General features: G+C 40.1%; 1 protein-coding gene across 1 annotated transcript in view; it reads left to right on the top strand.

The window, feature by feature from the left end:
* Positions 1-26,684, top strand: part of LOC121947924 (protein diaphanous homolog 1-like) — a 116,888-nt gene extending 90,204 nt beyond the window's left edge. The window contains 10 exon segments of the mRNA XM_042493120.1: positions 1,624-1,722; positions 1,858-1,952; positions 3,060-3,161; positions 3,515-3,754; positions 4,183-4,312; positions 4,504-4,628; positions 4,791-4,955; positions 6,210-6,342; positions 11,551-11,640; positions 24,240-26,684. Coding sequence (XP_042349054.1) covers positions 1,624-1,722; positions 1,858-1,952; positions 3,060-3,161; positions 3,515-3,754; positions 4,183-4,312; positions 4,504-4,628; positions 4,791-4,955; positions 6,210-6,342; positions 11,551-11,640; positions 24,240-24,427 — 1,367 coding nt within the window. The 3' untranslated portion in view covers positions 24,428-26,684.
* Positions 26,685-27,100: the final 416 nt, after the last annotated feature.

Genomic DNA, 27,100 nt, shown 5'->3' with positions numbered 1-27,100 from the left:
TGTTGCATGAAATCAAAGAATATGTTTGGTGATTGTAAGCAAAACCATACAAATTCCTTTTTTTCCTTCTAAATCTGGGCACAAAAAGGATCAAATGCAGGACTCTGACTGGAGAGGTTCCGATACTACTTGGTATTTGATTATTTCAGTCGATATTTTAATTTTGATTATGAATCGGGGTCATGGAAAACCTCTAAAATGTGTGGAATTTCACAATCTAATTTCAAGGCCTGGAAAAGTCATAGAATTAGTGGAAATTATTGAAAGTATCATCAAAGTCACGAAACTTTGTTTTGTGTAATTAAATAGTTACAGTAATCTGTGGATTACCATCCATGAAATGTATCATAACTGCAAATCTCATTGCTGTAGCTTTCAATTTAATGTAGCTCTACTTTGCGTCAATATGTGATGTTTTGTTAACCATTACACACATTTCTTCATTTTGTCCCTGTGTTTAGTCTTTTCCTGTTTGCCAGCTATCTGAAATATGTTTGAAGAGAATTTGAATCAATTATTTTTGAAAAACACCAGGAAAGTGGGAAAAGAAAATATTTAAATATTATTGGTCCTTGAAAAGTCATGGAAAAGTCTTAATTCTATTCATGAAAATGTGCGGGAACCCTGATGACTGAATATTCAGAGTTTTTGTTATGAAATATCAAAAAACATGTCAGATGCCCATCTCAACATCTTTACTTACCTCAGCCCAGAACACCTGACCTGCAGCTCATAAGGCATTTCCTTTATAATAGAAATTAAAGAAACTCCTCAAATTTGAAAGTCTGTAAACAGAAAATGCATAACAACATTCTTTCGTTCATCAACTAATGATTTCAGCACTAATCCTGACACACAGTATTTGTACTGCACTCTCGCATGATTGTTAGATTGAGTACGAGTGGTTAGATAGCATTTGCAGACACAGGTGAACAGCTGTGACGTCAGTTCTCTGCTGACCTCAGGTCTGTGTTTCCTGTGTACAGTTGGATATCATGTGGTCAAACCCACGTGCTTGTTCATCTTTCACTCCTAATTCTCATCCAGTGCACAGTCACCCCCCACACACTGACACATCCTTACAGTCACAATCCTGACCTTGTCAGAGCAAGTTAGTGTGAAGTATTTCTGTCAAGTGTGTGTGTGATGGAATGCACTGTATATTCATATGTGTACGCTGATTGCGAACTTTAAATGCCTTACAGCGAGAAAACGTCTGACCGTATTTACCAGGCCCACATACACCAGGGATGTCTTTCCCCCAGTGTTACAGCCATTTCACAGCAGTTCCATCATACCCAGGGCCAGTGATCCAATAATCCCAACACCTCCGTGACACCATACAGTTGGGAGGGGATGAAAAAAGTCAAGGCCGTGCCAAGTCTGTTGGTTTTTATAGCCATCACACAGGCCCTCTGCCCACCCCTCATATCGACTTCTCTCTCTGTTACAGAACTCATTGAATTTACCACTGTCCTTCTATCCAGCATTATTTATATTCGTATTAAGCTATATGTTCTCATATTCAGAAAATTACCCTGAAACTTCTAACTGAGTTTCCTCTGTCTTCTGTCCTTCTCTGAATGTCACCACCACCCTCCCCATCTCTAATCACCTCTCCAGCCAAAAAGGATCAGGACGGCGGCGATGAAAAGAAGCAGCCGCAGAAGAAGAAGGTGAAGGAGCTGAAGGTTCTTGACTCCAAGACTTCACAGAACCTTTGTAAGTCCACAGATGTCCATCTGCTTTAAAACGCCTCACACTGCTCTTTAAATGCATCCACTGAACACCAACACACTAAAGCGTGCTCAGCTGGGTCCTTATCAGTTTGGCTCTTAATTGTGTTTTCTCATACAGCCATTTTCCTGGGATCGTTCCGTCTCCCTTATGAAGACATCAAGAACGCCATCCTGGAGGTTAATGAGAAGGTCATCACAGAGTCCATGGTCCAGGTACAGAGTTCAGATCTGCCCCAGTGCTGGTATATAAGGCTCTGTATATATAACCATTCATGTTTGTTCTAGCTGTATAGTTTGGGCAGTGAAAAGTTAGGTTTCTTTGTTTTATTCTCTATGTTGCCTTTCAGAGAATAACAGTTTAAAATGGAAATACACAAGTCTTTTTGCTTTCACTTATCATTATGAAGTAAATCTTGATTGTAAAGGGTAATGGCCATAGAATAATAACACCACGGTTTCCCAGACATCCATTTATTACTGGCAGTCTGCCAAGATTAAAACATCTGTTGTTATGTATTGATTTTATATTTTTGGAATTGAACTATTCATTAGGAGCACTTCTGAAATATATTTACTTTTATTCATTGGAGCACAGAGCCTACTCTGGACACAGAAGTCAAACTTTTCCCTTCATTGCACTGGGTCTAAAAGTTTGCTTTCACTCAAGAGGATGGAGCTTTTGATTTTCTAAGTAGCTATCAGTTGCTATCCCAAGTCACCAAATCGTATCAATGTAAATTCTCTGAAGTTACTCTCCTCAGTAGTTGAAATGGTGAACGATGGAACAACTGAAGTGTGGGAAACATAATGCAGTGTGTCCTGTGTTGCTGGTAGTTGGTAGGTTCTTAGGAAAACGGGAAGCGAGCCGGTTTTCTTAGCAACAGCAGCGCCAACAATAACACTTAATAGAAATTCTAGAAGGGGAAAAGTTGTCTGTTTTTAATTAAATGTGTATAAAGCTTTTCTCAGAATCATGAGCAATTATAATGAGAGGGGAAAAAAAGTATATTAAACTCACAGTATATCCTAGTGATTGCCAGCATCTGTGCCTCTTGATGTGACATATTTAATGTTAATATTTAAGTATTGTATGTACTTTTATTTAACCAGGAACTCTTTTGAGATACTTTGTTTTTTACAAGCTAGACCAGGCAGCAGAAGATGGGCATCACATAATTGCGCAAGTGCACATGAACTTTGGAGCCTTCACACACTGACTCTTAAGGGCTACTGAGCCCGCACACTGACTGTCAGGGGTCAGTCACATTAGTGTCTCCAGATCCTTACAGTCCTTTATATTTTGTGTTTTTTGTCATGTAGAACATGATCAAACTGCTGCCACCAGCAGATCAGCTGAACGTCCTCGGAGAGATGAAGGATGAATATGACGACTTGGCTGAGTCCGAGCAGTTTGGAGTTGTGGTGAGACAATATAAACACAAACAAACACAAAACTGAAAATTTTGTTTTTGAAAAATCAGTATAGTTTGAGCTCGCAGCTGACTTGGACATGACTAACCACAAACAAAGCTGTGAAATCAGTGTAATTGCAAATGAGGTGTAGAAAATGTAGAAGTACTGGGACAGTCATACCATTTTCGACATATTAGACACAGAAAATCCCCACACTGTCAAACACAGAGTTCTTTGTTCAACTGTGGAAGATGTGAGTAATGAAATCCTGTTTCACACCACAGACAACTACACACACGCACACACACACACAATCTGTGGCAAAAGTTATACCAGGAATTGGTCCCTCTTTTCTCACTCAGATGTCCTGCGTGAAGCGGCTGATGCCTCGGCTTCAGGCCATCCTGTTCAAGCTGCAGTTTGAGGAGCAGCTGAACAACATCAAGCCAGATGTGGTGTCTGTGACTGCAGCCTGCGAGGAGCTCAGTAAAAGCCAGAACTTTACCAAGCTGCTAGAGATCATCCTCGTCGTGGGGAACTATATGAATGCCGGCTCCCGCAATGGAAAGGCATTTGGTTTCTCCATATCATATCTGTGCAAGGTAAAATAAGGTGTAGACATAGTATATGAACACTCAAAATGAATGAATGAATGAAAACTCGAGTTTACCTGCTAGTGTGCGCACCATGTAACCTGAGTCCTTGGCAGGTTTGATTCTGACCTGCATGCCTCTGCTCAGCTTCCAGAAACAGAGAGTAAATGGATTCATAGGTACTGCCTTTAGTCTTACCTTTTGGATGAGTTGTATGCCAATGAATTACATAAAAACTGGGTCTCATGAGAGTAAAGCTGTTTCCCTAAAGGAACAGTCCACCCCAAAATCCAAAACATACATGTATATTTTTCTTCAAGAATTTTTGAGACCCATAGTCTCACTCGACAGCTGTTTATACATATCTGTAAACAGAGAAGTGCAAAGCATTGACCTTTTCAGTGTGACATTTTGAAATCAATTCTTCTCCCAACAAGCTGCGTGACACGAAGTCAGCTGATCTGAAGCAGACCCTGCTCCACTTCCTCGCTGATGTGTGTCAGGAGCAGTATCCTGATGTCATGGGCTTTGTAGATGAGCTCATCCACGTGGAAAAGGCCAGCAGAGGTACACGGGACATCATACTGATCTGTTTACATCTCCATTTCTACATAGTATCATCCATTACAACCCCTGGTTACACATTACATTCTACTTATTGATAGAGCGTGCTCTCATTTTTATAGTCATTTAAAAAAAACAAGTTCATTATAGGCTATGTGTATATGTGCTTTGCGTCATTTTTGTTTCCCCTGCAGTTTCCGCTGAGACAATTCAGAAGAACCTTGAGCTGATGGGTCGTCAGATCAAAAACCTGGAAAAAGATCTGGAAACTTTTCCTCCTCCACAAAATGACAAAGACCTGTTTGCTGAGAAGATGTTGATATCCTTTTCATTCAGTTACATATTTAATATTATTATTCAGCAACTGTTCTGTTTATCTGTAAATTTCATCTATAGATCTCATCATCATAAATTATGATTTCTATGTATTGTTCAAATACAGAGATATATATGTTCTGCATTCCTTAACACCATGTATCACAGTTTCATTGGTACTGCCCGTGAACAGCATGAGAAACTGGATCTGCTGCATAAGAATATGGAGAAACAATATAACGACCTGGGGGAGTACTTCGTCTTTGACCCGAAAAAAATATCCATAGAGGAATTCTTTGGGGATCTCAACACCTTTAAAAACATGTTCCAGGTGTGTTTTTATACATGTGAATGAACTGACACCAGTCTGATCTGCGCAGTGGTGGATGAACTACCTGAAAGCCATACTTGACTAAAAGCACAGACATTTTATCAGAAAATTACTTTGTCAGTAGTTAAAGTCACCTATTAGAATATTTCTTGGGTAAAATTCTAAAAGTATCTGACAATTACTGCAATTAAGTATCAAAAGTAATTTTATGATATTAAATGTACCTAATTATTGATATTAGAATTACAAGTAAATGTTGGTTATAAAAAAGCAAGCGGTCAGAATTTTGAGAATGACATTTACTGAGGTGTCCAGTAGCTCAGTTGGTAGAGCTGACGCCCCGTGTACAGAGGCTGCGTCCTAGCTGCAGCTGCCACAGGCCCAATTCTGGCCTTAGCCCTTTGCTGCGTGTCATCCCCTTTCTCTGTCCCCTTTTCACGTTCAATCTATCCTGTCAATAAAGGCAAAAAGGCTATTAAAATAATCTTTAAATTTTTTTTAAAATTTTTAATCTTTAAATTAAAATTATGATGTTTACTTCTTCACAACATACAGTACTTTAAAAATGGAATGTATATTACACTCTTTTGCAACTGGAAGGATTTGAAGACCAAAATCCAGATTTTCCTCCCGTCCTTCCCTATTTTGTAGTAAGTAACTAAGATGCTGAGGGGAAATGTGGTGGAGTAAAACTATACATTTTATTGAGGAAATGTTTTTTGAGTAAAATTGAAAATTGTCAGAAATGTAAAAACTTGAGAAATGTAAAGAAACTCCCAAAAATACTTAAGTACTTTATAAAGTATTATTACTTTCTTACATTACACCACTGGATCTGGAAGTGTGGTTTTCAGTCTTTATCCACTAACCGTAAATCAACTCTTACACACACACAGTACAAAGATACACACAAGTGGAGGCGACAAAAATTTGACAGCTGAAAGATGAAAGATTTCTTTCAAACCAGGAAGAGAAGAAACGGCCGCACACCTGTTCATATTGACATAATAACGAATGAAAGCGACTCCAAAACAGTTAACTTGTTTTACCAGTTAATGTGGATAACTGCCATCCACTGGTTTTGAGGTTATGTTTACATACACAGATATCCATCAGATCCATCATACACCTGCCTTCTAACATTGTGATTAAAAGAATCACTCTCATTGATTTCCCACTAAGTTATCCACACCAAAAACTCACATTTGCATGCATACACTGTCAGATGTCTTTTTCTCTGTCTTTGCCTACCAGCAAGCAGTGAAGGAGAATCAGAAGAGGAGGGAGGCTGAAGAGAAGATCAAGAGGGCCAAGCTGGCCAGGGAAAAGGCAGAGAAGGAGAAGGAGGAGAAACTCAAGAAGAGCCAGCTCCTTGACATCAACGCAGGTCACAATTTTTGGATCATATGTGTTTACCTGTGTGTGACTGAAAGAAAGAGAAACACTCACACACTCTCAGTTTGTATTTCCCTCGGACGTCAGTGTGTGTGTGTGTGTGTGTGTGTGTGTGTGTGTGTGTGTGTGTGTGAGAGAGAGAGAGAGACCAACCCATCAGTATTTATAGACCAGAGTTAATCTAATGTTGATGACCTGTGTTTTGAAGAAGAATAAGCTCCACAGAAACTGAGAACAAGCAGGACATATATAAGGAACCGCTTGACCTCTTTTCACCACTCTGGTGAACGGGAGGATTTGCCTCCATAAAAGAGAACTGAATGATGCCTAAATCTCTTTATCATCAAAAACATATTTCCACTCTTCTATGAGATGCTCTTATACTTTGAAAAATTCTCACAGCATATTGTCCTCTGTAACACACACACATATTCTCACTCGCTCATCCTCGTATACACACAGTTAACACTCAAATCCTGCCTTGCAGACACACATTTATGCACAGGCACTTTTTCCCTCCATCTCTCAGACTGTGACCTAGTTTCAGTGCATTCCTCCTCTCTCTGGCTCCAGTCTTTTTCTCCTGGGACTCCACAGTTCCATAGCCGAAATTTGCTACAGCCTCAGTGCAATCTGTGTATGTGTAGGCATGCATGTGTGCTACAAAATTACTTTTCTCTTCTTGTGAATGTTTGTTTTGCTTTGCCTATGAGTTGGAGAATGCTTGTTTTGGCCAAAGTGTTTCTGCTTTGTGTATGTGCGTGCGTGTGTGTTTGTGTGTACGAATGTGCATTTGTGTGTCTATTTTGTGAACCTCTTTTACAAAAGTCTTCCTGGCCTTTCTCCTAGTGCTCCATGTTCCAGCTGGCTTCTCCTCTCCTCTCTCTTTTTGCTTTTGTTCCATCACTGCCTCTTCTTTTTTTCCTTTCCCTCCCCCCGTCAAATCATTTAAAGGGCACTTAAAGACACAGCCAGCACCGAGGCTCCACTTGGAATATTTTTTGCTTGATGTTAAGAGCAGACATTTTGTGGTAGAAAGTAAGTTAGTCAAATTTCATGTTCAGTCTCTAGAGGCATGCTTGAATGGAACATAATAGTGCTTCACAGTTGAGTGTGTGTGTATGTGCACTACTGAGCGAGAGATCATTTACATACAGGTGGCATATTTGACTGCCCCTGTAGGCTGGAGTCATCCAACACCCCCCTATTTAAATTCAACCCTGTACAAAACTACCATCCACACACCTGGTCTTTGTTCAGTATTTGTTTATAACCATCATACTGGATGGCTTATACACAAAGGCTGTTTTCAGCCTTTTACTTTCACACGCTCACATCATCCTTGTTCCCCTTTTTCTTTCAATTCCCCACCCATCAACTCACATACCCTCGCTATCTCATGAATGTTCCTCTTTCTCCTTCTGTAAACATAATATCCAAGTTGGTGGTTAAACCCTGGAAGGTCAGTGTGTGTTTGCACTTTGTGGCCTTGTCATTCCTCTGTGAGTCAGACAGACAGACGCTCACCCAGTGGAGCCTTGGTTTGCACATGTGCTAAGCATGTGATGTTAGTTGTTGTGAATAACTGATCCTTCAGAGACTCTTTGTAGATTACTTATTTTATCTGTTGGTGATCAAATTAGCAGATGGACCACAGCAGGCTACTTTGCATGGGAGCATTAAAACAACACAGTCATACACACATCACGCTAGAAGAGAAATACATATTGATAGAAAAACAAAACCTTTGCATGTTCTATAAGATACATATCTATAAACTATACAATATAAAGAATGTACCACAGTACACTTTAGACTACTAAAATACAAATTCTAAAATATAGAATATATCCATAGGATAGCATAATACCAATATGAATATTAAATGTGCAAAAATCTTGAAGTTTATTTTTAGGATGGCAGAGAGGCAGAGTGGGAGAATAAGATGTGCAAGGTTAATGAAGAGCAAAACAGAGTGACGATTGTTGGGACAGAAAAATGTAAAGCTGACAGTGTTCTTCCATGCATAAGTGAGATGTTGCACAGAATTATTAAGTTATTAAGTGTTTTTACTTGGCTTTATTCGGCTCTCATGAAACATGGACATTCAGGACATTCAGTCCATATTCACCATCTGTGCTTTAAGTAAGAAAGTGCAATTTGATCTGATGAATACTGTCTACCACTGTAATGAAAAATCCATCCCTGGCTGTCATACACTCCTGTTTGGAAACATGCCAGGCTACTCAACAACATTTTTTCTTATTTCTACAGCTAGGTGTCAGTACTGCCTGTAAAAGATTGTGTGAGACCGGGTGTTCTTGTGGCAAAGGGTGTGCGCATGTGTGGTTTCCACACCCACTTAGATGCTGGCATGGGAACTGCCACTAGGAGTGCTCGTGCTCCACACAGAGAACAGGAGTGAGGGAGTGGTGTGGGGGAGGGAAGGGAAAAAAGGGTAGTAGGACAGCAGATGCTCTCCCAAGGATTATAGTGTGTGGTTGTCTCTGAGAAAAGAGGGTAAGAGGAGGAGAGGAGAAAAGCACATGGTGAGAGAGGGGATGAGATGGAATAAGCCTGGGTAGCCTGTCTCACCTCAGGCCACTGTGAAAGAGGAGCAAGATCAGATCATGGCACATTAGGAATATAGAAATTCTGTCATCCACCCCCTTGAACACTCTCTTTCTTTCTCCTCACCTTCCCCTTTCTCTGTTTTCCCTCTGTGTTTGCTCCTCTCTTCTCTGTAAAATTTTCCATTCATGTCCTCCTCTGTCAGTGTGTGAACGTCCATTAGGGGTGCTACTGCTCCACACAAGATGTTGCCCTCTGTTTGTGTGTGTGTGTGTGTGTGTGTGTGTGTGTGTGTGCCAGATAGAGTCTGTCAATGTATGCGCATCCAGTGTGGATTAGATCTAAAGAGACATCTTTAAGAGCTCATGATCTAATGCCATTACACTAATTTATCCGTCTTATGTTCTTACTCGCTTCAGTCAATACCTTGCTGTTTGTTTATACACTATACTGTAGTTGTGTGTCTGTGGAGTGTGTGTGCGTGCTTGTGCTGCTCCCGTTCCATGTCATTGTCATACTGATTTTGCCACCACAGTTTTTTAGCCCATTTCAATATTGATTTTCTATTGGTTGTCAATAATAACACCACTAAACAGATATGTGTTCTACTGAAAAGTCATGTGATTTACTAGAAGCACATGATTATCAACAAGCAATTGAACCCCGGGGTTTTCCCTGTTATTAGCCCCATTAGTTGTTGCTAACAAACCATACACTGTAAAGCCTCCCTTTGATAAAAAAAGACTCTCATATGACTTTATGACATAGTGTTTCCCTCGGCCACACTCACACAAAAACACTAAAGTGCTGTATGTATGATGCTACACAGTGTACTGGTCCTGGGACACTCTAATTTTAGTTTGGAGTTCACTCTGTCATCAATGAGCCCGTTTTATACACAGCTGGGTCATTGTTTAGTCCTTCTGTTGCCTCCAGTACATACTCACAAATAGGTTTGTGTGTCTGTGTGTTTCCACCAGTAGTTCAAGCCAAGCATGTGATTAGTGTGAGTGGAAATGTGCCAGATGTGTTTCCCCGGAAGGAGAACAGCACGGTCGGCATCATTCTGATCCGTCTGTGCAATTCCAGGACATGGACGTGGAGGGGTGTATGTGAGCTGTGGAGTGTGTGAGAGAGACTTTCTCTGACGTGACAGGCAAGACCACAGGCCATCTGCTTCATGGCTTACTGCAGGATTAGATATAGTCTGTGTGTGTGTGTGTGTGAGAGAGCAAAGCTATGTGTGTTTGGGGGTTGGGGAGGTGACGACATAAACCTTTAACCCCCCCCCCCTTTTAGACTCCATTCAGGTTCAAAAAGAAATAATTAAAACCATCTGCCTAAGCTCTGAGCTGTGCCACTGAATCCTGCCCAACAAAACAATCATGACAACACACACAGTTGTACACATAGGAGCATTGCCGTGGAGCCCCCACCCACTGGCCCCCCCTCCCCTGATCCCTGATTTTAGGACCACCAGACATTGAGTCTGTGCAGTAAATGTGGATGTAAACAAAAACACAAACAGCAAGACCACCCATACAAGCTTTACCTGTAGATATATACAGAAGCAAGGTTCCTTTCCTGTCAGCACCTTTTTTAACTACAACACACAATTACTTATTCATTATGTAGTATTTCGATGTTTATGAGGAGATTTGGTCTCAGTGGGAGTGTCTTTTCATTAAGGTCCGTGTTTGTGTAATAGAGCTTATCTCTCAGAAAGTGCAGTGTGTAGCCCCCAGCAGAGACATATCTGAACTAGGTCACTGCCTTTCTGGGTTAATGTAGCTAATTTGCCAACGTGGCCACGTGGCTGGTAAATAACCTCCCTGCCCACGTGTGTTGGTGTGTGTCAGAGAAACAGGGATAGATATAGGGTTTAGAAAAACCATCAATTACTCCCCTGTTGCTGGAAAAGAAAATTGGTGTATATTTCAGTGTTGTACTGATTTAAAATCACATCTTTGATAATAGAAAAGCATGTGTGACGTAAATAAAAGTTACATTGTGACTCTATGTGTTGATTTAACCCTTTGAAACCTGAACAAATTGTCTTGATTTTTTCAAAAACCTCAGTAGTAGAAACAAGTTGAGAGCTACAAGAACATGGCCTAAAATGTAGCAAAGAATAAATAAATAAAACATGTTAAAAACACCACAATAATAATAATTATGATAACAATAACTGATTGATTTATATTATATAAATCAATCAGTCCTTTATTCCAGACTCAGGGTCCATATAAAAAAGACAAACATTACATGCAATGATAATAATAATAAAAAATAGATTAAATAGTTAATAAGAATTAAATGATATTTACATATTGATTTCTAGATATTTTATTATCTTCTAATACTTTTCTTTGTCTCTTTTAAAACTAATTTTCAGTTCTTTTTTATTTTCCTAATTTCTTGCAACTTGTGGAACATCTCTTACAAAGATGCTTATTGTCTTTTTAGCCATGTTTCAAAAGAAATCAAACCAATTAACACAGATATCAAAGGTTTAAATGCATGTGGAAGCCATCTGAATGCAGCACTAGAAATCTGATGTTCCGGGTTAAAAAGGGTTAATTTAGCATTTGTTGATGCATTGCTGATTGTTATGTTGTGTTGTTTACAGAGGGTGATGAAACTGGTATCATGGACGGCCTGTTGGAGGCACTGCAGTCTGGTGCTGCTTTCAGGAGGAAGAGAGGACCACGGCAAGCAGGTACTCATTCAGCAGCAGAGTAGTAAATCTTCACTCAACATGCAGATGTTTCAAAGTGTCATGTATAACCTGATTTACAGATTTCTGTTTCCACTCACACACTTTTGAGGTATTCGCACTCTACTGAAACACGTGAAGCATATGAGATGCATTTATTCCATCTCCGTCTTCCTCTCTGTTTCTATGTTTCTATCAATACACAACAACAGATTTGTTTGTTTTCCCTGTGTGTCTGTGCCGTCTGTTGCATGGCTCAGAGACTGTGGGTTGTGGTTGTATTCTCTGGCCAGGGTTACAGGGGGGCAAAGCCAATTCCACTGATGGTTGGCACAACAACAAAAGAAGGGGGTGGGTGCCAAGGGATGGGTGTGGACACCAGTATACTTCAGAGAGGAACTACTGGTGAGAGTGTGGTTGTGGAATAAGAAAATATAAGTGGAATAAAAATGTAGAGCTAATATAAACCAGAGTGTGGGTAGAAAGTTTAAGGAAGTGAGTGAATGGGCGATATGCAAAACATACTTGGACAACTTGCTATAGTATGAACAAAATATAAGTAATGGGAAGTAGACTTGTTTTTTTTGCTTCAACTTATCATTACAAAGTAAATGTTGATTGCATAATGTGTAATGGCTACAGAAGAATGACATCAGTGTTAAGATTGGTTCCCTATAAGCTTTGCTTTAACAATGAGATGCATATGAAGGGAAAATGAAGGCTCAATTTGTAGCGCAAAGACAGTGCATCAACCATTGCACAACCAAAACAGGAAGAGGATTGTATTTTTGTTTTCCTCTGCAGCTACAGGTAGCCATCTCCACTGACATCAATTTAAATTCTTTGCCGGCATTATCTGTTGCAGCAGAAATGCTGAATGGTTGACCAAATGAAATAACTGTGGAAAGCAAATGCAGTGTGTCCTGTGTTGTTGGTAGTTGCTAGGCTCTGAGGAAAACGGAAAGTTAACCAGTTGTTTTGTGACAGCAGCGCCAACAATAATACCACTTGGAAATGTTAAGGGAGGAAAAGTTGAAAGTTTGTCTGTTTGCACTTTGGAGTCACCCTCCACTAAAAATGTGCATTGCTTATTGTAACTTAACTTTGAAGTTTGACCCTCACTGTGCAGAATGATGCACGTACCATCAGTGTATGTTTTCAAATTCATCTACTGAAGAGGGGAAGTTTGTGCTCAGCTTTTAACTTTGAAATTCTTTTTAAATAACATGAAAAAGAAATGTTGGAACAACTTTACTTTTACGACTTTTAAAATGTGTTTTCATCAGTATGGTAACTTGTCATTTAGTTGATTGGCACATCTTGTTGATGTCGCTGACTTTGTGTTAGTATGGTTGTTGTGCCTCAATTCACAGGCCCTACAACAGTGAAGTGACACCGAAATGCCGCTTTTGTCTCATACACAACACTCTCTCTGTTGCCTTTGTAGCTTGCCAGAAATCCACAGTCGGGTCTTCCAGCCCCAGTGTTTTATTTATGCTCGTCATAGTTTGACTCATAGGCCATTCCACTTGTGCTAACCACAGCCCATCTAACTAGTGGCTGCGCCTTAAACTTTTTGGGCAGAACTCACCCTTGTGAACTTTGGTTCCACACTATGTGGATATGTCGACATTACGTGTACTCTGTGTGCAGCTGCATGCACCAGACTGTGACCCTTGTACTGTGACGGTTCAATGTTAGTACACAAAACATTATAGATCTAGTGAACACCTTTTTCCCATGATTTATGGTAGCATTTGAAAGCCAAGCTCACAGTTAATGAGTACAAGAAATTCTCTTAGAAAATCTTAAGTATCCGAATCATTTGACTCAAAATCTTTTTCCATTTATATGTTGGAACAAAGAACTAGAAGCACTGTTTCTGTCATTACTGGACCAGCCAAAGGTCCATGTCCTGTGTATTAGGACATACTCCTGAGCATTAATCCAGTATGTATTGACTTTCATTCAGGCCAGGTTGTTCAGTATGTAAGCTCAGGCCAGTAATCTAGTTAGCTACTTATTCTGCTGTGTGTCCCACTGCCCAATCCAGTTACATTCACTTATTGGAGCCTAAAGTGAACTAAATGGAAACTAAATTTTTTCTGTTTTTAAACTTGTACATGTACCACATTTTGTGGATCGTGTGTTCTGGTAAAATCATACAAATGAAAATGGGGCAGTGTGAGCTGTTAGGATAGTAACTTTGTAACGTGATATCTTGTGTTAGGAAACTCGTGTGTAGCTATGTGAGTGGGAAAGTGTCCACTGCCCCTTAACTGAGAGAGAGAGAGAGAGAGAGAGAGAGCCTGTGTGTGTGTTTATTCACATGCACTCATGTGTGGGTCGAGTATTCACACATAAGAGGCGGGAGAAGAGTGTGTGCAACCCAATACCTCCCTCAATAGAAGCCAGATGTGAAGCGGTGTTCCAGAGTGGAATAGCACAGAGCTGTAGGGCAGACTGCACTTTCCTTCTTTTTTACTTCTCTCTTTCTGTCTCTGTCTTTTATCTTTCTGTCTTATTTTAATTACTAAATGCATTTATGTAGCGTTTTAGCTGTAATTGTCCATAGTAATTAAAAAAAGCGTTATAACAAGCGGTCCTCAGTGGTTCACTAAGTCACACTGAGAAAATGGCTAAGTGCAGCAAACTTTCTTTAATCACACACAGCTCAGGCTCATCACCACTAAACTGACTGAGACAACAGTAAAAGGAGGAAATGGAGGGAGTGGGGGAAAGGAGCACTGTATGAGAGAAAAATGGGGCCCACTTGAGGGCTCAGTCAGTCACCCATAATACAGTTTGGCCACCTCACACTCCTAACAGGAAATACCTTAACATGCATGTCGGAGAGAGAGAAAAGGGAGAGAGCGCCTTCGTCCCCACACACACTTGTCTGTGGTAGGAGAGAGAAGGAAAATATAAGTGTCTGTATGTATCACATCTCTGCTCAGTGCCTCCTCCCTGTCTCCTCTTTTCCCTCCTTCTTGTCATTTTTGTTTTCTTTTGCCAAAGTTCAGGGTTTTCCATGGCTGATGTGGAGGGTGTGAAGCCCTGCTGTGGTTTTTAGGCAATCTCTGCTTTTTTAGTTTATATTTTCGTCATGCTTACAAGGCTACTCCTTTCCAGTTAATCTGCTTCATACACCCAGGAAGTTCTTCGCCCACACACAATAGGAGTGTGTCTTTGACTGGTTGGTTGAGTCAGAGGTCTTAATTTAGTGGAGCTGAAGTAGGAGGGGGCACATCCTGACTCTAGCTCTACTGATATCTGGCACTGCTGGGGCCACAGACAGCCTGTATGAGCAAAAACTCCTCTTTCCAGCTCATGTAGGCATGAAAAGTACTTTTACTTTTACTCTATGTGTAATGTTTTATACATTTATACAGTTTGCTGCATAAAGAGAATAAATGTGGATAGAGAGATTTAGATTTGAGGGAAAATCACCTCACTAAATGTATTCTGTGCCAGTTATAAAATAATCACAGTTGGAATGTAACTATTACATTTACCCAAGTACAGAACTTAAATGCAGTATTTATATGTTATGTAATTTTATACTTCAACACCACTACATTTTGGAAGCAAATATTGTTCTTTTCACTCCACTACATTTAATTTAATAACTTAAGTTACTTTGCAGATTTAGATTATTAGGACAAAATATAATCAACTAATAAATTTGGATATATTTTTATCGATTAACCCAGGGGTCTTTAAAGTAATTAAAATTAGCTCCACTTTTACCAACTGTTACATTAAAGTGATGAACACTTTAATGCATCAATAATAATGATCTAATAATATAATATATATTATTCTAAATGGGCCATACTGCACACTGGGTACTTTTACTTTGATACTTGAAATATAATTTGATGCTGATATTATTAGGAGTGCGAATGCTGGACATTTAACTTAATACAGAGTATTTCTACACTGTGGTATTAATACTTTTACTGAAGTAAAATAATATTTTTTCCACTACTGACGATAACACAACACAATATCAAATAACCACAGCTCTTGAAAAAAGTACTTAATTTTAGATGTCATCAAGTGGCATCATTTTGGTTGGATGTTTCCTCATCCCTCTCTTGCTGATGGTGAGATGTAATATGTCACCAGCCCTGAGGCCAGTTGCTCATTTAATCTGATTGTAATTACTTTTCCATGAAGTTAAAATACAATTGATTTGAACTTGTGGTGTTACCCATCAGATGTCACGTAATGAGTCTGCAAACACAAAACAAAGGTTCATGCGCTTGAATGATCTATAAAAACACAAGTGGCGGAGGGGTCATGGTTTCTCTTAGCAAGGGATTACAACATCACAATGAAGGCAAACATAAAAACAGGAGTTTCAATTGTACAATATCCCAAGAGAATCACATTAATACATTAACAACACATGTTGAGACTATAAAGGTCTGCATTCAATGTTGCTATAGGTATTAATCAGGAATAATGTAACTGTCAAGTTTTCCCATAAGAGATGATAATACATCTGGTAGTATTAATGTTAAATATAATAAGCAGTACATAAAGATTTCCACCAAATGTGAAAAAGTGTCTAATTATTAACATGTCAGTCAAAACACTAGTGAAGTTGGTACTTTATGTAATACACAGGGAGTTAGTTACCTTTCACAGTGTGTTTAATCTGGTAGAAGAAACTTGCTGTCTTAAATTTTTTGTAGCACTATTCAGGACATTAATATAGCAGCAAACACCCATTTGCTATTGAAACATTTAGTGGAGAAAATGTGTCCTGATCAGAAAATGAAGTCACACAGTCTCTGTGTATTTGTTGTAATACAAGCTTCTCTGTTTGTTGTTTTGGTAGATGGTCTGATGGTGCTGCATGACTATTTTGGTGGGGTCCTTAAAGCATCGTTTAGTTGTAGATACAATTTGAGATATACGTAGTATGTGCAGGTAAAGTGGTTGATAAAATGCTAATTCATGCATGAAGCTACTGTAGCCTGTAACATTTCGACTGATCAGTTACTCTGTATAGCTGAGCACCCAGACGTTTCATCAGAGGGCGTTTCACATCACTGTCTGTACCAACATGCGTAGTGTCTCAAGAGTGAGAATTTGCTTTTTTATTTGCTGTTTGTTAAGGAAACGATCAAATATGTTTGGTAACAGTCAGCTGGTCCAGATGAGGTCAGGAGCAAATGAGGGCTATTAAACAAGGACACAGTAATCCTTTCACAGCAGAGTGGGGGCGTGAAGACTCACTTGGCCCGAGGCATAGTTACAAAGTTTCTATGACTTTATCTATTTTTTGTCACACAAGGTATTTATAGTTCAACAAAGTTCAGTTCAGACAACTTTACTGGTCCGAAAGGACAATTTATTTGTCGCGTTACCCAGTCTATATCTAACATCATTAAGTAGCCATACATACAACATGCAAAAACTCAAAAGAGTCACAGGTGGGGCAATTATATGTCGGAAACACTGGTCAACGAAAAAATAAGTCCTACTAACTAGGATTTAAGCTTAACAGTCTGCAGGGCAAACTTAATTGTGCAAATAAAGTTTCATAATAAGTTGTTTTTTTCTATGACTTAAAAAAAAACACTTTTGAGGACAACCTTGTGGAGTGGCCTATTGTATCAACAGTGTATATTTGTTATATAAGGCAACACAAAATAGAAACATTAAATAAATAAGAGGTAAAAAAATAGACTGTTGTAGTTTAGGGACAGTGTGCTTATTATGCATCTACCTGCTGCAGTTTTTGGTATAAAATCTATGTTGAAGCTTCACATGAATCTGTAGGAAAAGTTCAAATAACATCTGATTTCAACCAAAGAATGTCAAAGATACCGTCTGTCTCATCCCCATACATCTGAGCTATTGCCTGTTGATCACTTTACAGTAATTAAAGTTTCATCTAAGAACATATAGGGGTAATTGTACTTCAAATTTGAGTCACTTTACCACAAATACTGGTCACTGAACTATTTTTACATTCACATCCTCTTTCAAATATATTTACAAGTAACTTCCATTCACATAAGAGGTGTAACATGTGGATAAAGCTTGAAAAGTAACAATTTTACATTAAACATTAATAATGTGACATATTTTGTAACCACTTGCTGGGATTTTTGTTAGTGCCATGTAGCTGGCTTCTGTGACATCATACAGTAAACAGAGATAGGCTGAAACATAATATCATCAAAATTTGAAATTGTCAAATGCCAAACACTGCTCCCAACTTTTATGATAACCTTAATTACAGTACGTTTAATAGCACTCGCACTCTCTGCCTAAAAAGAGTTAGACTTGTATTAACGCTCAAATATGTTATAGATGTTTTATGTGGTTTTAAAAGCATATTTTTATGATGCTGTGAGTGTATATCTACCATATTCTGATATAAAACAGCATATTTGTTATTTTATTGTTGTTGTATTTGGAGCTAGTAACCACTATTGTGCATGTTTTGGTCTTCATTACGTGGAGTGTGTCTGTCCCTTCCCCTCCTCTTTCTGTCTTCTCCTCACAGCTGTGGCAACTGCATACATCACTAACTTTATCTCAAAGGACTTCTAAGGGCCTATTGATTGTGTTGTCATGCTTTTTGTGTCACAGCATTGTGACTGAATGGAAAGCCACGAGGCTGCGGTGGCTATACTCCACCTCACCTTTGACCTGTACCTCAGCTCACTGTGTGTGTGTGTGTGTGTGTCTGTGCTGGTTGTATAGAATGAGCAGACTACATGGGGTATCCTCAGCTGTCTGCCCTCCGTCTGTCTCTCCTCCCCCCTTCAAAAACACACAGACAAAACGTACACACCAGATGTTTGCATGCCGATACAAAGAAACACATATGTGTTTGCATACCAATACATGCACCCAAACAGACACGTCGCGTTCCAGAGGATAGACAGCCTTGCACTGTTTTTCAAACACTATCACACCGTGGCTCTCTGTTTCAGAGAGTAATTCAAGATCTGTCCGTCCTTTTGTATGAACAAACACTTGTCAGCTCAGCTACATTAGGCTAATATGTGTGTTTATATGTTTAAAACAATTAAAGGGCACTCGTGTGTAGAGGAATGACGTGTTGAAACACTCCCTGTAGACCCATCTGCTGGGTCATGACCCTTGCCAGAACGACCAATCCCAGTAGCAACTAGTTGACAAAGCACCAATCACAACAGAGAGATGGAGATAAAGGGGATAGCAACAATAGAGGCACACGCTGGCTCTGCAGACAGTCTGCTCCTACACAAAAAAAGACTCCTGTAGAGATCTGTGATGTCACAGATGTTCACACAAACACACACACACAGGAGGAGATAAATTAGACCAATAGGAGAGCACTCATCAATCAAGTCATTACTGAAACGGTGGTGATGTCACATGCATACTAAACACTCACAGAGACAATACACATAGCCACACATGGCCACACATGGCCACACATGGGCACCAGTTGCGCCCAGTGGGTGACATAAAAGGCATGCCTGCACATCAATACTAACCCACAGACACAAGCTAATAGTGGTGCCACATGACGTCACTCTTCCCACAGTCCTCTAGTGCAGAGCATCAGTGTGTTATGCAGTGTGGCCTGAGGAGGGCGATATGAGTCCCTGCTAAGCTGGAGACGCTGATGGAGGTTCAGCCTACATCTGCAAACACACCATCATGATAGTCGTGGCACTGTTACCATGCTGTCACGTGACTGTGGCTTTGCTGCAGCTGCTGCACTGACAATAAACTAAGGGAGGAAAGATGGCTGCTTCCTTGCCGTTGGCATCACACGATGCTGAATCTATCTTAATTAATTGTCGTGCAGGTAGTAGGTATTCTCTGTAAACCTCAACAAAGCTTAGCTTTTGATCTTAAACTGCCCCTCACCAGCATGGCTGCAAATTCTCTCCTCACTCTTCTCCCCGTTTCTGTAATTTCCCCTCACACGATCAGCACACACACTATACAACAAAGCCTTCTTTCCCTCATCAGGCAGTCATTATTTAGTCTCCTGGAGTGTAATTTGTTACAGATGATCTTTTCACTTCACTCTTTCTGCAGCCTATCGCCCCTTCATTTGCAAACACACTCAGTCAACCTCACGCCCACCAGTAAACAAACCCCTAAACGGTCTTTGTTGTCTTGAGAACCGATGTCTCATTTCCTACTGCTGCACACACCAGGCTTCATGCCAAGTGCATGGATCATTTAGTCAACATCGCAGCTAGTTTCTGGATACACATGCTGAGAATTTCCTATGTTTGTAGTGCCACATGGTAAAGAGGTACTCCAGTGATTTTTGTATTGCAATTCCACAAGTGGTCAAAATTGAAGCAGCAGAGACAGAGATATCCTGACTTTTAGCCCCTGGTGTGGGTCACGTTACAACATCTGCACCCTACATTTCATCATCAGTTTTTTTTATTCTCAGGCTTTACATGACTCCTTCCAGAGCCACATAAGACATGTAACCACTGTTTACAATCTGACTGGACATGGCGAGAGATTATTTCTTAGTTGTGTTAGTTTCACCTGAAAGTTACAAGATTGTTTCACTTAAGTTCACTTTTAGTTTCATTTCCAGTGGAAGGTAACTTAGCTGCTGGAGCTGCTTTAGAAAGCCATTCATTTAGGGATAAGTCGCAAGTCTGCAACTTATGCCACATTTTCTTTACTGCTTCTTGGTCGACAACTCTCTAAAGCCTTTTGATGGATGCGGACAAAAATCAGAAATCAAACCTGCAATGAAAACTTAAATGACGGACAAATGTTTCGGAGTCAGTGTGTAAACAGTGTGCTTGACACAACAGGAGGTTGAATTTATTTTTAAACTTGTGATAATTTACATGGGAAACTTAGTGTGCAAAAGCCTTCACATTTACTAAAAACTGAAGTGAAAACTATTTTCCTCTTTTATAAATCAAAACATATATTCCTCTTGACCTGATTTACATATGTAGTTGGAACAAATACAATTAGACGTGAGCGAACTTTTGAGAGATGGAGTTGCATGTGGCTTATTTTGTTTTTTCATGGGATTTGTTGCCAAAAGGAAATATATAGAACATCGCCAGCCTTATTCTTCATGCATTTTTTTTTTTCATATTTTGTCTGAGATATGCTTTGTTTGAAATTATCTTGCTTTGCTCATTGAAACCTGTCTGTTAGGTGACGTATTTGCTTCTGAAGTGGTTTCAGATCATGAATTTTTACTATAGAGTACTGTGCAAAAGTCTGAAGCCACCATAGATTTTCTTATTTTCTTACAAAGATACAACAAAGAATACAGAAAACATGTACAGTACATTAAAACACCAAAAAAGTCAGAACAAAATGGCCTCCTCAGACTGAAGTCAATACTAAGTGTGAAACATGGAATAAAACCATAACAAACGGCAGCTCAAACAGTCATTATTGAGCTTTGGACATGTCTTGAATGCAGATTAATATTGTAAATCTTATATTGTTTTTCCAAGAGAGTTCAAGACATGCTAAACGGAAAAGGAGTTTACACTGAATCCTTTCATCTTTATCCTGTTGAAGTTGTTTTCCTCTCAAATATTTGTATTTAATACTGTATATATATTTCCTGTATGTTGTGGTTATATTTTCGTAAAGAGACTACTGAGAAATAAATATGTATGACTGTTATAACTTTTCTAAAATCACAAAGTTTAAGGTGGCCCGAGACTTTTGCGCAGTAATTTAAACGTGGTGAAAATTTGCACATCTTTTCTGAGAATTTTCTTCTTGATACTTTAATCTACAGGTTTCTGTCTAAATTCATCTTTTTTCCCATGCTGCCTGCAGTGACACAACCCTCTGATCCTGACTCTTATAGCCCTCTCTTCCTCCTCTCTGTCTTCTCCCTCTGAGGGAGTGGAGGAGGATGAGAGAGGAGCTGGGCTGACAGCCTTTGAAGAGCTTTTCTCTACGGGTTTGATTTTTTTTCTTTTGGGACGAACTTGGCACAGTACGCATAGAATAACACCCACACTAACGCACACTCTTTCTCTCGGTTTTTGGGTCATTTGCATAATTTCTAATTAGTAAGTTTTTGAGTAAAGGAGAGAGGTTTGACAAGGAGACCAAAATAGATGTGAGGACATATTTGAGAGCTGGCAGAGAGAGAGAGAGAGAAAGTGTTCCCATGTATTGGTGTTTGTTAGAGATGAAGAGTGATCTGTGCGCCTCTCCAAGGAAAGTGTGTGAAATGATGATTTGACACCCCAGCTGTCTGCACTGATCAGACCAGCTGAGACTCACCAGTCAACTGTGACTCTAAATCTTCAAATCCTCCTTCTCCTCTTTCTCCACAGACTCAATTGTGTCATTATCACAGCTAGTTCTGGAAACCTGTTCGGTAACTCGTGCTTTTGTGTGTGTGTTTCTTTCCCTCCTTCAGAACCATGTGTCAGGTCCTGGTTTGTTGTTTATGTCACCATGGTTCATTTGCATGTGTGTTGCTACTGATTTGCATCATGACAGCGGATTGATCTGTTTTTTCCTCATCAGTAGCAGCAGGAACACATTACATCCGTGTTTGTGAGTTTATGATAACTAATGTGTCCTGTACTGATGTTAACCTTTTATTCAGAGCCTCCGAGCTCCGCACATACACACAAACACACAAACACAATCTCCCACTGACCTATATAATTCAAAATGGCCGCTGCCGCACAGCTGTCCTCCCACACAGGAGAATGAAGAGTGGTAAAGGATTGGGGGGGGGGGTTAAAGGCAAGGCTGTTGCTGCTGGTGTGTGAGTGTGTGTGGGAGGAGGAAATAACAGAGTAAGCAGGTAGAAGAATAAAAACGACAGCATCCTCGGGGCACAATCTGTCACACTCGCTCAGCTTCTCTCTGCGTCCCTCTGCATCTCTTATCCTTCCTCACTGCATCCACTATTTGTCTGCAATCTATTTTACTACTTCCTTCCATCATTTTTTTATAGCTCCTTCCTCCTCTTACTCAATCTCTCCACCCATGCTCATCTCATTTTCATTCATCCCTCCCCCTGTAATCTTCCCACAGCATGAATCACTCTGCTCTTCATGGTGTCTCACTCCTTCTTTCTGCTGCTTCACTCACCATTCCTCCATCCCATCACTTCCTCTCCCTCTAAAGTCTCTTATGCCTCGTTTTACTTTCCCCTTTTCCTCACTCTTACCTCTTCGTCAAGATCAAGTTGAGTCTAATCTGACATTAGCAGTGAGTAGCTCCAGATGTTACAGTAATCCACACACAGACGCACCATTAAGCCATTTGTGTGTCATGGTAATGCATGTGTGTGCATGTTGGACATAAAGGGAGCGTCCATTTTGTGTTTTATCATTCAAAGCACAAGTCTATGGTGTCCTTGGAGGCACATATTTGTGACTCTGTGTTCAGTCAGTGAATATGTTAAAGGAACAGTTCAGCCCTAAATCAAAAATGCATCATTCCCTCTTACCTGTAGTGCTGTTTATCAATCTGTATTGTTTGGGTTGCAGAGTGTTAAATATGTCGGCCAGCCACACACACAAAAAATCTTTGAAAAATTAAACAGCCATATCTCTTCCCAGAAACCAAGACCCGGTTACTCAAGATAATCTACAGACCAGAGGGATTGGGTACCGAACTCTGTATTTTTGCCAAATATCTGTCCTGAGAGAAAATGTGGGTGAAAAAGCCGGGTTTTGACAACAGGCAGAAGTGCCATAAAGTGCCCTGAAGCCGAGAAAGGTAGTCACAGAGCCCCAAGGCTGGGAACAGAGCACCGAGTCGAAAGTTTCATCTCTAGACAGGAGGCGAAATAGCCACAAAGCCAACCCCGGAGCTCCAACGGTCGCTCCCTCAGTTGCTCTGACGGTTGCTATGATGGCCGTTTTGTCGCCTTCCCAGTGAGCCAAAAGTATCGCTGCAGCACCAATCTGCCTTAAGGTTTTACATCTGATTTTCTTTCCCATATTGTTTGGTACTAGCCAAGTATCACTTCTCACCTAGCACCACTAAGATTGCTGATGTTACGGCTCAACCGAGGAGAACGCCATTAATGTTTACGTCTTGCGCTGTCACAAGTGCGAGCCTCTCACGCGCGCTTCCTCTTGCGCGGTGATACGGTTGGCAGCTGTAGTTCAGTAGAAGGAAAAACAGTTCCTTCATGAAACAGAAACACAAGGTCTGTAGATGGTCTTGGGTAACTGGATCATGATTTCTGGAAAGAGACATTGCTGTTGAATTCTTCAAATATATTTTTTTACGCTTTGAGCTCCACAAGCAGAGTCCCATTTAGTTCCATTATATAGTAGAGAAGGCAGACATCTTTATGGCCGAGATATCCAACAGTCTGCAGCAGAAACCAAAACAATCTACATTAATAAATAGCACCACAGTTAAGAGGAAATGCATTTATTGTTTTATTTTGGGCTGAAATGTCCCTTTAAGTTTCTGTCTGCTGATGTATTGTTTGGCAGAATGACATATTTTTACATGAGTCTCGTGCAAACATCAGATATGTCTCTTCATGGCATGCGCTGACATATCTGCATGGACTTGTTATGATAAACATTACAGCCGCTTTCTTTGTTTATCTCACTCTGTGTCTCTCTCTTCCTCAGCCAATCACCGACGAGCTGGTCATGCAGTGACCAACATCCTGGCCAAAGAGCTGATGCAGGAGGACACGCCTTCATCCAGCAAACTGCCCACTAAGAAGAAGAAGGCAGAGGAGACAGACGAGCCTAAACTAGAGGGAGCTGAGTCGTTAGAGGAGTTACTGGACGCTGCTCCCACTCGGTCCAATTAGGCATCCAGGGCAGTAAGTTTTTTACTCTCAGAGTCAGTAATATCCAAACGCAGATGCATTTCATAGCCATTCCAGGGGCCAATATCAATCTGAGATTAGCTCACAGAAAAAAAGTCTGTGTTTCTCCAACCCTTGTCCTACCATCTTTTAGGGAAGCATTGACTGTGTCTTCTGAGAGGACGGGGAGTGCAGAGGATGATTGCGGGGCTCTCACCTCAGCTGCAACCCCTCGATGTCCCTCATCAACCTTTGGATCTTTGCCGCTGTCATAAATGTTTGCTTTCTCCAGCACGTGCACATATCACTTCATGTATTTTTTCTGTTTCACTTGATTCGCCTGTCATTCATCAAACGGCATCTTGAGCGATTCCAAAGACTTACTCAGGAGGGATCCACCCCTTTTTTTGCGGTTATTTCCAAATCCCAAATTTAGACTGGGACTGTCTGGAATTTGGCACATCCTACAGGTGCTTTACAGCGCTTTCTCTGGATGTTCCAGGCCAAGACCACATTGCGCATTTTCACTTTTTTTTTTTTAAACCCATGAAACATATTGCTTTGTATTTTTCTGATATACTGTATGTTACTGTTTGTACATGTTAATCATTTTTTCTGTGTTATTGAAACAAGTGCCAACCAATACAAATCCAGTCTTTTCATTTCACTCCCAGTCACAGTTTGCACCGAGCTGCTGTGTGCGGACCAGGCCAACAGCAGTCATCACCTGGGTGTTTCAGTGTGTTTTGTATTTTAGGGATTACAAGGGATTTAGTTCACTGGTGTGCATGCTTAAGTTAGATTTCACATAAATATGGAGATAATTTACACAAACATGTCTACGCTACCACATGTGCCCACAACAGCTATATAAAGAATACTTGCTTACATCCACAAACATTCCTATAAACTCAAGAGGGACATGGAGATAGATAGGAGGAGAAAGTTCTTCCACAGTCAGTAAACCAAAAAAACTTTCTTTTTGAAAGGGTGTTTCCATACATGAGCAGTTTACATGCCTCTGTGTTTGTGTGTGTGAGAGAGTGTGTGAAGTAAGCGGCCTAAATTTAGTTTTATGTGCACACTCAACTTCCTACATGTGTGTGTGCGTTTGTGCATTTTGGTTTGGGTGCGTGCGTGTGTGTTGCCATCTGTAATTACTGTACGGTACCGACCATGCTGTCATAAATCCTAGGTTTCATAAACAGCTTTGTGGTCTTTCTGCTGAGGATATAGCACACTGGAAAACTGCCCAAAAACTGCTGAGACAAGTACGTGTGTGTGCGTGCATGTGTGTGTGTGTGTGTGTGTGTGTGTGTGTGTGTGTGTGTGTGTGTGTGTGTGTGTGTGTGTGCGTGTGCGTGTGCGTGTGCGTGTGTGTGTGGTGTTCACCCACTTTCCCTCCCACTGAACTGCAGCAGTAGTTTCTGAATGTCTGGCCTTGCTCTTACTTGTATTCAGTAGCCATCAGCATACATGTTGCCATGATGTTGTGGTTTAATATCTGACAGGAATCCTGAGAGGTGATGTCAGCTGCTCCATGCAATATTTATAACTATGCAAATACAATACTGTAGTGTGTGTACTCCAGCCCTGAAACCCAGCCAGCCTCAGGATGCAAAAACTACTAGCTAGACTCTTATTGTCTCAATAGACCCACTGATTCAAGATTAGTGTGTTATTTTGCCTGTGAGTGAGGAAAATCTATGTAGCTTCCAACGTTAAGCATTGCAGGAATTAAAGAAATGTATATTTTCTCAACAACACCAGCTTATTAATGACATCTTCTGTAAACAATTGACTATCTCTGGACGTGGTAAAAAGAAATTAGTTTAATAATTTAATCCAGTAACAGAATAATCAGGTAAAAAATCCTACACACTGTTGCGCCTGCTCTCAAGCACTGAATGTGTCGTAGCTGTTAAACCACAACTGCTGTTTTATCACTCTGCTCGTCTCCTCAGGTGGACAGTGCCAGGTGACTGTGTGTACCAGATACATGATACTCAACAATAGGGAGAAAAAGATTTTAAAAAGGAAATCAGATTATCACTGGAACATTTTGTTTTCTAATTTGAGTCATTCCTTTTGTTCATTAATTTTTTTTAAAGAGATTGTTTTCTATGTGAATTTTTACGGTTGATTATTTTAATGTATTTGAATGGAGACAATATTTTGTTTTTTTTGCTCTATGTATACAGAATAATGCACATAGTCATTCTGTTTGCTACACAAGAACGATTAAAAGTGTCTTAAGTAATTTAATGATGTAACTGGCTTATTCTTTGTGGCTTAAAACGTGCACTTTGTCTGTTGATGTGCTCAAATGTCCGTGTGTGTGTGTGTGTGTGTGTGTGTGTGTGTGTGTGTGTGTGTGTGTGTGTGTAGTTACTAGCTGAGTTGTATTCCTGTATTTCTGCCAAAGTGAATTCCTTTTGAGGCACATTTCTTCAATCTTCTCGCTCTTTCCCCCTCCTCCCCTCTCCCTCGTGTAAACACATTGTGCTGTAAAATACCAGATTGTTTCTGCACTCTGAAACTTTGATTTTATTTCCGAAAGACAGGACAAGAATGGATAAACAGTTTAATTAGTTATTTAAAAAAATTAATTCTAGGATTTTTTCCACAGCTTCAGGTTATTCCGGAGACATTTTCCAACACTGACTGCCAGTGTTC

Source organism: Plectropomus leopardus, chromosome 9 (genome assembly GCF_008729295.1).
Source record: "Plectropomus leopardus isolate mb chromosome 9, YSFRI_Pleo_2.0, whole genome shotgun sequence".
NCBI classification, from domain to species: Eukaryota; Metazoa; Chordata; class Actinopteri; order Perciformes; family Serranidae; genus Plectropomus; species Plectropomus leopardus.
Note: the sequence above shows the minus strand (reverse complement) of the source record. Positions and strands in the feature narration are given on the sequence as shown.